At 37.4% G+C, this 12,813-nt stretch overlaps 1 protein-coding gene across 12 annotated transcripts in view; it reads right to left on the reverse strand.

Annotated features, from left to right (window-relative positions):
* Window positions 1–12,813, reverse strand: part of PTPN13 (protein tyrosine phosphatase non-receptor type 13) — a 204,879-nt gene that overhangs the window by 14,180 nt on the left and 177,886 nt on the right. For 7 of the 12 annotated variants that reach the window (XM_032862136.1, XM_032862218.1, XM_032862145.1 and 4 more), the window contains 6 exons: window positions 11,736–11,797; window positions 9,243–9,387; window positions 8,238–8,375; window positions 8,051–8,139; window positions 3,364–3,419; window positions 282–388 (listed from right to left, as the gene is read on the reverse strand). In XM_032862136.1, coding sequence (XP_032718027.1) covers window positions 282–388; window positions 3,364–3,419; window positions 8,051–8,139; window positions 8,238–8,375; window positions 9,243–9,387; window positions 11,736–11,797 — 597 coding nt within the window. The remainder of the gene's footprint in view (window positions 1–281; window positions 389–3,363; window positions 3,420–8,050; window positions 8,140–8,237; window positions 8,376–9,242; window positions 9,388–11,735; window positions 11,798–12,813) is intronic. The other 5 variants (XM_032862233.1, XM_032862200.1, XM_032862191.1 and 2 more) reach the window with 1 other exon arrangement.

A 12,813-nucleotide genomic window follows, 5' to 3' on the forward strand; every position in this document is an offset into this window, starting at 1 on the left:
TTATGTATGGAACCAAATAATGTACACATACAGTGAAATAACACATCCATATATTCTGAAAACTAATTTTTGAACGCTTTTTTAAATTTTTTTTTAACTCTTTAAAAATTTTTTTATGAACATATAATGTATTATTAGCCCCAGGGGTACAGATCTGTGAATCGCCAAATTTACACACTTCACAGCACTCACCATAGCACATACCCTCCCCAATGTCCATACCCCACCACCCTCTCCCAGTCTATTATTTTTGACGAGAAAATTGCTCAGAAAATTCTTGCCTTTATAGGAATCTTCATGGTTTGTTGTTTCTATTGGCAATTCATCACTTCCCCATGTTATCTCGTCGTCATCATCTGGCTTCCTTTCTTGTGACTTTTGAGTCAAGCTATGACAACAAAACACAGTGGTAATATTTTATTCAGTTTTGTCCCTGAAATAAATTTAAATATTATGTCCTTGATCCCTTTGTTTCCGCTACAATTTCATGATATTTAAAAATAAATCATCTGATTAAAAAAACCCAAGTCCACAATTCCTAAAATTCATTGGTCAGTGGAAATTAAACTCAAGTACAGAATTGTTTAATATAGTCTAAAATTAATCCTCAAACAAAACCTGTCTTGAACCTTAGATTGAAGGAGTCCTCTCTGGGATAGAGAGTGGTTGGTTTCCACCCTTCAGCGTGGATAACCCATTACAATTGTATGAGAATAGCTCATCTTTTTTTTTTTTTTCCTTTTTAAGTAGGCTCAATGCCCAGTGCGGACCCCAACGTGGGGCTTGAACTCACTACCCTGAGATCAAGACCTGAGCTGAAATCAAGAGTTGGACACTTAACTGACTGAGCCACCCAGGCAACCCTCTCATGTCTTTTTAATAGCTCCCTACTATTGTATTGCATGGCGGTATCTTAATTTATTTATAGAGGTCCCTATGGATAGACATCAATTTTGCTACAGTGGGGGGCTAGAAGGACAGTTCTGTATCAGGGCACTCACTTAATGTAATAAAGCACAGTACACGTTCTCATTATTTAGGGGTACACAGTAGATGCCATCTCCCCAGTAAGGTGGACGCGTAGGCAAGAGAATCTAGGCAAATGAAATGTTTAGTGACGAGGTGAAAAAGGATAATGTAAAAGGCTGAACACATCTTTCCATTTTCTGATATTCAGGAGGAGCAAGGCAGTACATCTGTCTGATGACAGTAGGACACACCACTAAAGCAAGACATGTACAATTCTCCCCAGACGTCAATAACAGGGCTGCAATTATGCTGCTTTGATGGCGGATGTTTTCCTCTACTCCAGCTAATTGTGGGTTACAATTAACATTTAATTTGTAAGCTCTGCATCCATGAGGTTGCTTTTGTCACCAGTAAGTACATTTTATCTGTAAGGATATAGTTTGGAGATCCTTCCATCAGCCATTACCTTCTTTCTCATTCTTTTGATTAGCTGCTTTAGTATTTCATGGGTGCTTGTGTGAGTATATCTTAATTTATTTTGTGTATATTACCTTGTTTTTTGAAGTAAAAATGATTTTGCAATGAAATTTTTGTAGAAATGTCTTTACACACACGTTGTAGTAGGAGCAATTCTTAGAAGTCAAATTACTAGACTGAAGGTTAGGTACTACAGTTCTTTCAATCTATGACATCTATCCCTGCAAGATACACTGGTGTTTACATTAAGAAACAATATTGATGATTGTACAGGATTTCAGAGATCGTAAAATTAAAAAGTATCTAAGAATTAGTAACCTGCAGATAAAATTTATGTTAATAGCGTTTCTAACTGTTTCTAACTGCCACCCAAATAAATTACATATACTTCCTTTTTCCTCCCCTTCCCCTGCCTAACAGAGTAGAGCCTGTCTGTATCTTTACAATTACTGGCCGCTGGCCCAGATATTTGTTAATCTTTTAAATGTATGTATGTATGTATGTATGTATTTGTGATTTTATTTATTTATATGACAGAGAGAAGAGAGAGAGAGAGAGGGAGAGAGGGAACACAAGCAGCAGGAATATGAGGAAGAAGCAGGTTTCCTGCTGAGCAGAGAGCCAGATGGAGGGCTCCATCCCAGGACCCTGAGATCATGACCTGAGCCGAAGGCAGATACTGAGCCATCCAGGAACCCCTAATCTTTTAAATTTAAACTGTATGCATTTCTACATTAATAATATGTACCCCCTTGTTTAATTTTATTTAGTCAAAAATAAAGTACTGTCAATTTGCTTTTCTAGGAAAATGTAAGTAGCTCCCTTTGTTAGGTTATTATCTTATATGGGGCAAAACTTATTTATGTACACTCACTTTGTTGGCCAACTCATTTGTATAACTTTAAAAAAAATTTTTTTTTTTTTAATTTATTTGACAGAGATCACAAGTAGGCAGAGAGGCAGACAGAGAGAGAGGAAGGAAAGCAGGCTCCCCACTGAGCAGAGAGCCAGATGCGGGGCTTCATCCCAGGACCCTGGGATCGTGACCTGAGCCGAAGGCAGAGGCTTTAAACCACTGAGCCACCCAGGCGCCCCGAACTTTTTTTTTTTTAAGATTTTATTTATTTATTTGACAGAGAGAGATTGCAAGTAGGCATAGAGGCAGGTGTGGGGGGGGCAGGCTCCCCGCTGAGCGGAGAGCCCAATGCGGGGCTTGATACCAGGACCCTGAGCTCATGATCTGAGCCGAAGGCAGAGGCTTAACCACCCCTTGTATAACTTTTTTTTTAAAAACACTAAACAATGTATTGGGACAAATCCTCTTTTGTATTTGAAACTGTTTTCAAAAAGAGACGAAATTTTGGGATTTTAAAATGTTTCTTATCTTATTTGGCTTTATTTTAATCCTTTTAGAAGATAATCACTATCATCATTGTTGGCACATTCCCTTTTAGACCTTTCTTTCAGTTTTCCCATGGTCAAGAATATACTTATTTTTTGGAGGAATGTTTTACTAAACATACTATCACATGTCAGTAGAACCTCCTTGTAGCGTATTTTAAGAATAATCTTAATATTCAAGCGTAGGTCCATAATTTAGTCAAATATTCTCCTTTTATTGGAAAAGAATAAATTAATTTCAAAAGCAATATCTAAGTGAAAATCTTCATGGCACTTCTTTCTTTCTTTCTTTGACAGACAGAGATCACAAGTAGACAGAGAGGCAGGCAGAGAGAGAGAGGAGGAAGCAAGCTCCCTGCTAAACAGAGACCCCAATGCAGGACTCGATTCCAGGACCCTGGGATCATGACCTGAGCCGAAGGTAGAGGCTTAACCCACTGAGCCACCAAGGTGCCCCCTTCATGGCACTTCTAAAAAGGAATGGAATCGTTATACTTTAAAAGATTATTTTCTTACCTTTCAGTTTTTACCTTTTCTTCACCATATTCTTCACAGCCGTTCATTTTGAGAGACTAAAATAAAGAGAAATAAAAATCCCTTCAGCCCATTGTTAAAAAAAATCATTCTCACAATGTTCAGTTTTTTCCTGTTAATTATTTCCTGTATTTACTGTTACGTCCATCCTCCTGTAACAAAGACACATATGATACTCAATTAAAGTCAAACTGTGGCTAAGGCATCTTCAGTGACCCAAGAGTTTCTGCTGGTTACACCTGTTCACCTTCACACTCATCTTGGCTTTTCATTTCTTATGTAAGGGTATTAACAGCATAGAGGTAAGGAGAAAGCAAGATGAAAAGCTAAAGTATGATTACTTAGATATGCATATTCGGTATATACTTTTACATGACTTCATTAAAAAAAAAGAATTTATTTATTTGAGAGAGAAAGAATGAGCACTGGGGAGAGGAAGAGAGAAAAGAAAGAGATAGAGAGACTCAGACTCCCTGCTGAGCAGGGAGCCTGATTGGGGATTGATCCCAGGACCCTGAGATCATGACCTGGACTGAAGGCAGACGCTTAACCAGCTGAGCCACCCAGGTGCCCTACACTACTTCAGTGTTAAAATCTGAAAATGGGCTCTTCAGAAATGTCTTAGCAATTTTCAATGTATTAAATTATTTTTCCCTTTTATTATTAAAGTGAGGATTCTCTCCATGGAGAACATTGATCAATCAGCTTGTATTGTAACGAAGTATGATGTCTCAGAGACCCAAATACTGCAGGAGCAATTTGCTACAACTAGAAGAATATGCTAAATTTCATTATTACATGGTTAATAAATCTTACATTTCAATCTTTTTAAAAAATTTTTTTTAAAGATTCCATTTATTTATTTGACAGAGACAGACAAAGTGGGAGAGGGAAAACAAGCAGGGGGAGTGGGAGAGGGAGAAGCAGGTTTCCAGCTAAGCAGGGAGCCCGACGTGGGGCTCGATCCCAGGACTCTGGGATCAGGACCTGAGCTGAAGTCAACGCCTAACAACTGAGCCACCCAGGGGCCCCCATTTCAATCTTTAGTAGGACAAATTACCTTAGCAATTATTTTAACAAATGCCTGTATGGTCGCTATTATTCCCTTGTTCTTTAAAACACCCTGTGAGGGGCGCCTGGGTGGCTCAGTGGGTAGAGGCTCTGCCTTTAGCTCAAGCCATGATCTCAGGATCCTGGGATCGAGCCCCGCATTGGGCTCTCTGCTCAGCAGGGAGCCTGCTTCCGGCTCTCTGCCTACTTGTGATCTCTCTCTCTGTCAAATAAATAAATAACATCTTTAAAAAGAAATAAATAAAACACTCTGAATCCTATATAAACATTTATCAGGACATGTTTTTATTATAGTTTAAAAAAAAATTACACTTATTTATTTACATGTGTACAACTCCCAAGTTGACTACTAGACCATACAAGCAAATTTAGGATAGAAACCGTGACATACCTTCTTACCCTGTTACCCCAGCTTAATCAGAGTCAAACAAGTTCAGTAATAGCTAAATGAATAGTTTTGAAAGTTTACTTGATAATTTACACTATGTATATGACTGGCATTCATTCCTTCATCCATAAATAAGACTCAGACATGGGACCTAAGTATTTCATTAAGAAGTAGTCAAGTATAGAGTGACAAATTACAGCTGAGTGACAAATAACTGTAGATTATATTACACTCTTCATAATACAATGATTAGTAGCTTAACTTTTGGCCCATAGGGTTAAAACCCTAAAACTTTCAGGGTTATACATATAATCTATTTATTCCACTACTGGGTATTTACTTAAGAAAATGAAAACATGAATTTGAAAAGAAGTACCCCTATGTTTGCGGCAGGTTTTTTTTTTTTTTTTTTTTTTAGTAATCTTTACACCCAAAATGGGGCTTGAACTCACAATCCCGAGATCAAGAGTTGCATGCTCTACCATCTGAGCCAGTCAGTGCCCCTACTGCAGCATTATTTACAATAGCCAAGATATGGAAACAACCCAAGTATCCACCAACAGAGGAATAAAAAAGATGAGATCTTGGCATTTGTGACAACATGGATAGACCAACAGGGTATCATGTTAAGTGAAATACGACAAAGACAAATATCATGATTTCACTGAGATGTGGAATCTAAAAAATAAATGAACAAACAAATGGTTGCCAGAGTGGACAGGGGTGGGAGTATGGGCAAAACAGGTGAAGGAGATTAAGAGGTACAAACTTTTAGTTATAAAATAAGTAAGTCATGAAGATGAAAAGTACAGCACTGGAAATGGAGTCAGTAATATTGTAATAACTTTGTATGGTTACAGGTGATAAATTATACTTAATGGGGTAAGCACTGAATAATGTATACAATTGTTAAATCACTATGTTGTATAACTAAAATGAATATAACATTGTATTTCAACTATATTTCAATAATAAAAGCTAAAAAAAAACAACCCACAAAGCTTCCAGCGTTATAGAATACACTGTTAAGAACTGAAGCAGCTGGGGCACCTGGGTGGCTCAGTGGGTTAAAGCCTCTGCCTTTGACTCAGGTCATGATCCTAGAGTCCTGGGATTGAGCCCCAAATACCCCGCATTGGGCTCTCTGCTCAGCAGGGAGCCTGCTTCCCCTCTCTCTCTGCCTGCCTCTCTGCCTACTTGTGATCTCTGTCTGTCAAATAAATAAACAAAATCTAAAAAAAAAAAAAAAAAAAAGAACTGATGCAGTAAATAATCTGCAATTCGTTTACAGTGATCCCGAAGAGATGCACTTATGAAAAACTGAATATTTTCAGAAGTTGTAAGAAACTTAAAATTAGGGCACCTGGGTGGCTCAGTGGGTTAAAGCCTCTGCCTTTGGCTCTGGTCATGATCTCAGAGTCCTGGGACTGAGCCCCTCATCAGACTCTCTGCTCAGCATGGAGCTTGCTTCCCCACCACCCCTCTGCCTGCTTGTGATCTCTCTCTCTGTCAAATAAATAAATAAAATCTTAAAAAAAAAAAAAAAAAGAAAGAAAAGAAACTTAAAATTACTCCAATACAGGCACTATTCTAGAAATATAAGATGAAACAGAAAACTCTTCCAGAATATTGGCTTAGTCTTCCTTGCAGCTATCGAGGTTAGTCATATTTGTCTTTTCTGAATTTGTCTGCTTCTGAATATAAATTCCACAGTGATTTTAACACATTTAGAATTTGGTACAAATGAAACTTCATGTTTTTATCTCAGTACTTTGTCTTTTCCTTTCTTGAATTTGTTTTTTTACTTTTCTTTGTTTTGCTTACTCTTAGTTAAAATCTCTTCTGAAGCAGAAGTTTCATATATTCAAGTGTCAATTTATTAATTTTAAGGATAGACTGACCCAAAATGTTTGGTCTTAAACATCTTCAATTCTCAAGGTGCAAATTTCTGGGATCTAACTGTACTTTGGTGGTAGAGTAACTATATGATATGAACGTTAATTAAGTAATTAATTAACTAAAGCTTTATTTATTTGAGAGAGAGCGTGAGTTCTCTCATGGTAGGGTGGAACAAAGGGAAAGGGAGAAGCAGACTCCTCACTGGGCAGGGAGCTCAATGCACGGCCTTAATCTTAGGACCCTGAATTCTTGACCTGAGCTGAAGGCAGACCTTTAATTTCATGAGCCACCTGGATGCCCCTTAGCCTTAATTTTTAGATTTGTACTGGATAGTTTTACATCCTAATTTCTTCCAAGTGAAATTTAATATCATTTATCTCAGTACTTTGTTTCCTCCTTTCTTGAATTTGTTTTTTTACTTTCTTATTTTTTTTCCTTTTTTACACTCTGCTTCTCATTAAAAAAAAAGTTGGAAGATTTTTATGAGACAGTATTTAATTTATGGGTAAATCTAGGGAGAATTTAAACTTTAGGTAAAAAGAATAGAAATATTTAATATTTCTTTTGCTTGTTTGCAGAGCTTTAAAGTTTTTGTAATATAGGTCTTACACATTTTGGGTTGAATTTATGCTTATAGTTTTTTTTGTTTTTAACTATTGTGAATGAAATTTTACTTAATTACATATTTTATAACTGGTTAAAGCAAAGACTTTGTTATGGTCTGAACTGTGATTCCCCCAGAATTCAGAGGTTGAAGCCCTACTCCCAATGTGACAATGTTTGGAGATAAGGTCTTTATGGCGGTAATTAAGGCTGAATGAGGTCATAAGGATGGGGCACCAATTCAACAGGACTGGTGCCCTTGTAAGAAAAGGAAGAAATACGAGGAGTGCACAAACACAGAGGCCATGTGAGGACATAATGAAAAGCTGGCCATCTGCAAGCCAAAGAGAGAGGTCTCATCAGAAACCAACCCTGCTGGCACATTGATCTTGGACTTCCAGTCTCCAAAATTGTGAGAAAATGAATTTCTGTACTTTAAGCCACCCAGTCGGTGGTATTTTGCGATGGCAGTCCAAGCACATGACCACAGGCTGCAAACTCAAATGTCTACGGGAACAAGACAGATAAATATAAACCTGTGAATGCCAGGGTCAAGGCAGGGGGTGAGCAGTGCTGGGAAATCGGAAACGGTGGAGGCAGGGGAGGCAGAGGGAAGGCCTCCGCAGAGAAAGCAAGCTTTCAGTAGGGAGATACATAATTCTAACAAGATACAGCATCCTAGAGTGTTTATCTAGGTATCATCCTTACCTCTGTAAAATCTTCAGGTAACGGTGAACCATCACAGTCTGTGTCTTCTGCTCTCTCTTCAGATAACTTCCCATTGGTTTTCAATGAGCCTGGAAGAGAAATAAATGGGCCAAAAAGAGTTAAAATGCTCCCCAGAGGCCTTTCTGTATTCCTTAGTATACTGACTTCTTTCCTCTGGTTCATCTACCTGGAACACAGGTGTCTCCTGCTGCGTTATTTTGGTTTAAAAGATTCTGGGCTTCCTCATCCACAACATCCAGCAGAGACTGAATGACTTCAGCTTCTTGAGGATCATCATAGATATCATCTTCTGGTACATTAGATTCTTGGAAAACAGGAATTCACATGAGATTTTACTATAAAAATACTGACATGAGAAAGAGACACTGTGTCAGTCAAATCAAGGATAGTACGTCTTTTGGATTTTAAGCCTCGCCTTTGAAAAGCAGCCAGGACGGGAAAAGCAGTTTACACTCGTGGAACCTAGTCATTTCTAGTCCCAGCACGACTCTGGCTGCCATGACGAAAGACCACACAAATACAACTTAAAAAGAATAAACCAAAATCTATGTCTGTGAAGCAATAAACTAATGCTTATTTTCCTAAATTAATCCCAAATTATTAATTTATGAAAGAAACTCAACTAAAGAAGTTATGTTACAAAGATTAAGGATATACAAGAGCGCCTGGATGGGTCAGTTGGTTAAGGGTCCAACTCTTGGTTTTCGGCTCAGGTCAGGATATCGGAGTCATGAGATGGAGCCCCGACGTCCCACACTGTGTTTGGGGTGGAGCCTGCTTAAGATTCTCTCACTCCCTCTCTCTCTGCCCAACCCCCCCACCGCCATGTGTGCTCTTGCACACATGCTCTCTCTTAAAAAAAAAAAAGAAATAAAATTTACAAAGATTAAGGATATAAGAAAGCAGCCCAAACATACTCAAGAAACATTTTCTAAATTATTAGGTGAATTGCTGTTTCAAAGAATATAAGCAACACTATCAAACAAAAACAGCTGTCTTTTCTAACATTTAAAAATATTTTTAATATTAGAGATGAGAATGAGTACAGGACATTTGTACAGTAATGCCACTAACAATAATTTTACATTGTTCTTTTATTTCTTTGAACAACAGTCCTTCCTTTTTACACTACAGAAATATGTATGCCCAATAGCTAATATCTCTTTATTACCTGAATTATTAGGGCATTTAGAGTAACTGGATGATTGATGTGGAAAACTACCTTTGGAGAGAATCAAGTTTGCGGATCCCTTCATTTGATAAGTAGAGCATTTTCCTTCAGGGTACAAAACTTCAGTTATTTCTTCCCCATTAACCTAAGGTATGAAACCAGAGCAAACCATTAGTTTATATTTTACTAATTTCTAGGATTAGGGAGGGACTGTAGATTACCCCACCATGTCCTTCTCTCCCTCTTTCTTAGTATAAAATAGATTTTATATCTACCCATAATAGATCAGTGTTTCTAGGAAACATTGGTACAATGGAATGTACAAAGAGGATGGGACTATCCATCACCAAAAATCTCCGGAAACAGATTATACATAACATGAAATCATTATTTTTATGCCAAGAATTCTCACAATGTTTACTATTACAAATTTTGAGTTGCTAAAGAAAACTTTATTACGTAGTATTTCCTAAATCTGTTTGACTGCAGAAATCTTTTTTTTGAGGCATATTTTATGGGACTTATCTTTCATATAACTTTTTAGGAAAGTTTTATAGGATCACTAAACTTAGAAGTTGAGGGAAAGGGAAAAAAAATTGTCTTTTAGGGGTGCCTGGGTGGCTCAGTGGGTTGGGCCTCTATCTTTGGCTTGGGTCATGATCTCAGGGTCCTGGGATCAAACCCCGCATCGGGCGCTCTGCTCGGTGGGGAGCCTGCTTCCCCCCAACTCTCTGCCTGCCTCTCTGTCTACTTGTGATATCTCTTTCTTTCAAATAAATATATAAAATCTTAAAAAAAATCGTCTTTTAAGTATTAGTGATGCTGTGACTTGGACAGACTCTAGGTTAGCATTCTGGTCAACTGCTGGGTATAAAAAGACTTTCAAATCTAGTCTAAATCTCATCTCAATTTAAGAAAAGTAACAACGGGTGCATAACTGTAGTTATTGAATAGAATGTAACTTTCTAATTCCATGGTAAATTGTGAACACTTCATGGTACATGGCCTATTGAAAGAAAACTGATTTGAGCAAAAATGCATCATTAATGACTAGAATAAATTAAAATAATATATATAAATAAAAGATGGTTTGCTCTGAAGATCTTACTCTTTTCATCAAGACAAAAGTAGAAATGGTAGATGCAACAGAATTGTTTCTTTATAACTACTGTTTATATAATGTCAAGTTTTACTGGATTGTGAAACTTTAATCTTTTTGAGAAATTCATAGTACAGACATTAGCATCAAGGACAGAACATTGTTTGAACAACTTCCTGGAATATTTGAACTCCAACAAAAAATGTTTGCAACCATGAATAACAAAGGTCCTAGCTTTAAGTGTTTTATATAATTTAAACAGAAATTCTCCCCATCCCTTTCAACAACATGCTGATATTTAAAAAGAAAATGAACATGATACAGCATGACTAACACTAGAAATGCATGAAAATTCAGGTGGTCCAGCTGTGTGTAATTGCAGACCTTTAGAACAAACAGAGAATAGTGGGTGTTGCTCTATCTCAATTATTTTTGTGTCCCAATCATTTCTGCCTAATAATTCTTCTACTACAATATCTTTTCAGGATTTGCTAGACCAGTGAGCTGAAAGACATAGAATTTTGACCTTCTGGACACCAAATTTTCCTACTATACTAAATCCAGCTCTTACCCAGAAATCTTGTTGAGATGATAGGTTTTTCAGATTCCTAGGGGACCAACGCCTCAGCCCTGGATCTTACATGGAAAGACTTTCAGATAGTGGGGTTCAGAACAGACTGTATGGGATGTGTGTGGGATTAAACAATTCCACAAAATGAAGACCCAGCTGGGATCATTTTAGAATGTACATTACATGCCAGAAGAAAATCTTAAAAAGAAATGCTAACCAAACAAATGGGCATATGTAAGGCCTTAAAGAAAAAGCTCGAAGTGGAATTTAGTTACGTATTAAAGCAGTTTTGTTAAACCACCTCCAGATTTTTCTGCACTAATCTTAAATAATTAAGTTCTTACATTTGATTATGTGGTAAAGCATTTCCCATGTCTTTTAAAAAGCAAATAAGCCTATATCTTCTGTCAGTGCCATCTGTCCTGGCAGTACAGAACTGTCATTTGAGAGTCACTGCTGGTCAACATTAACCCAAAGGACCAGTTCTGCTCTTAATTATGTTCTTCTCTCCTGGGGAGTAAGACACAACCAAAAGAATTGTGCACATTAATAAAAAAAATCCCAGCACTAAAGCTATCTGTACAAGTAATTAGCTTATATAAGACCTAAATATGTGCCAAATATTGGAGGGTTACTTGTGTGGGGGTTTTTCACTGTGTGCTTTCCTTAGCAAGGCCATGAGTTCACTAAAATAGATTCCAACTTTCACAACATGTATCTAAAAAAGGCAAATATTCAAATGTGAAATCAGTTTGGTTCAAGACAAACACGTTTGTTACATAGCTAAGGAAGTATGACACAAAGAAGGCGGCGTTTTCCTTACCTTGGAGAATGAATTACTAGGAGTGAGGACAGGTTTGCAGCAAGACTCCACAGGGTGATGACCTGGAAGGGACAACACAGAAAGTCAGGGAAGAGCCAGCTGGAACCACAAGAGGGACATCAAAGGAGTGAAAGAAAACCCACATTTCTGTGCATATTCTTATTTTTTTTAAAAGATTTTATTTATTTATTTGACAGAGAGAGAGGTCACAGTAGGCAGAGAGACAGGCAGAGAGAGGGGGAAGCAGGCTCACCGCCGGGCAGAGAGCCTGATGTGTGGCTCGATCCCAGGACCCTGAGATCATGACCTGAGCCGAAGGCAGAGGCTTAACCCACTGAGCCACCCAGGTGCCCCTCTGTGCATATTCTTATTTTTATTAGTGTACCAGAAGAGGTCATAATACAAAGTGATTTAAAACCAACTAGAAGGAATCAAATATTACAAAAGGGTTTATCCCAAGAAAAAAGCTAATTTCTTGGAAGAAAATACTATAGTTTGCACGAGAGCTCAGTTTGGGCTGAATGGTTTTACTTTGAGACACTGAATATAAATTATCCCGACTGAATGGGAGAGATAACACATTGTTATGTGACATATGTTCACTTTACTACTTAAGGGAAGGTAGCAAGCCATGTATATCATTTCATAAAGACAATCGATTTAACACAGTAAAATAAGTTATGGATACAACTAAATAGAACTTTTAACATATGTCTAGGCCAAATGTTAATTTTAACTCTTAGCCATTAGCACGAAGATTCAATACATCTATTAAAATAAAATGATCTTTCTTACAGTTAAAAAGTCATATTTAAAAATCATTTGCTTCATTAAATTATATTTTTAAGAGATTTTCTGAAAGATATAGTAGAGTTTGGAAAAGTTAAAAAGGAAAAAAAAATAGAAAAGAAAAAAATACAAATAAGTGTATTCAAGGATGTCTATTTGAGAATGACCTGAAAGTAATTCTACCTAGAGGGGCCTGTGGGTGGCTTAGTGGGTTAAGTGGCAGACTGGTGATTTTGGCTCAGCTTATGAGCTCATGGGTGGTGAGGTCAAGCTCAGTGTGGGGCTCTGC

The sequence above is a fragment of the Lontra canadensis genome, unplaced genomic scaffold (assembly GCF_010015895.1).
Source record: "Lontra canadensis isolate GAN:19392208 unplaced genomic scaffold, GSC_riverotter_1.0 scaffold1, whole genome shotgun sequence".
NCBI classification, from domain to species: Eukaryota; Metazoa; Chordata; class Mammalia; order Carnivora; family Mustelidae; genus Lontra; species Lontra canadensis.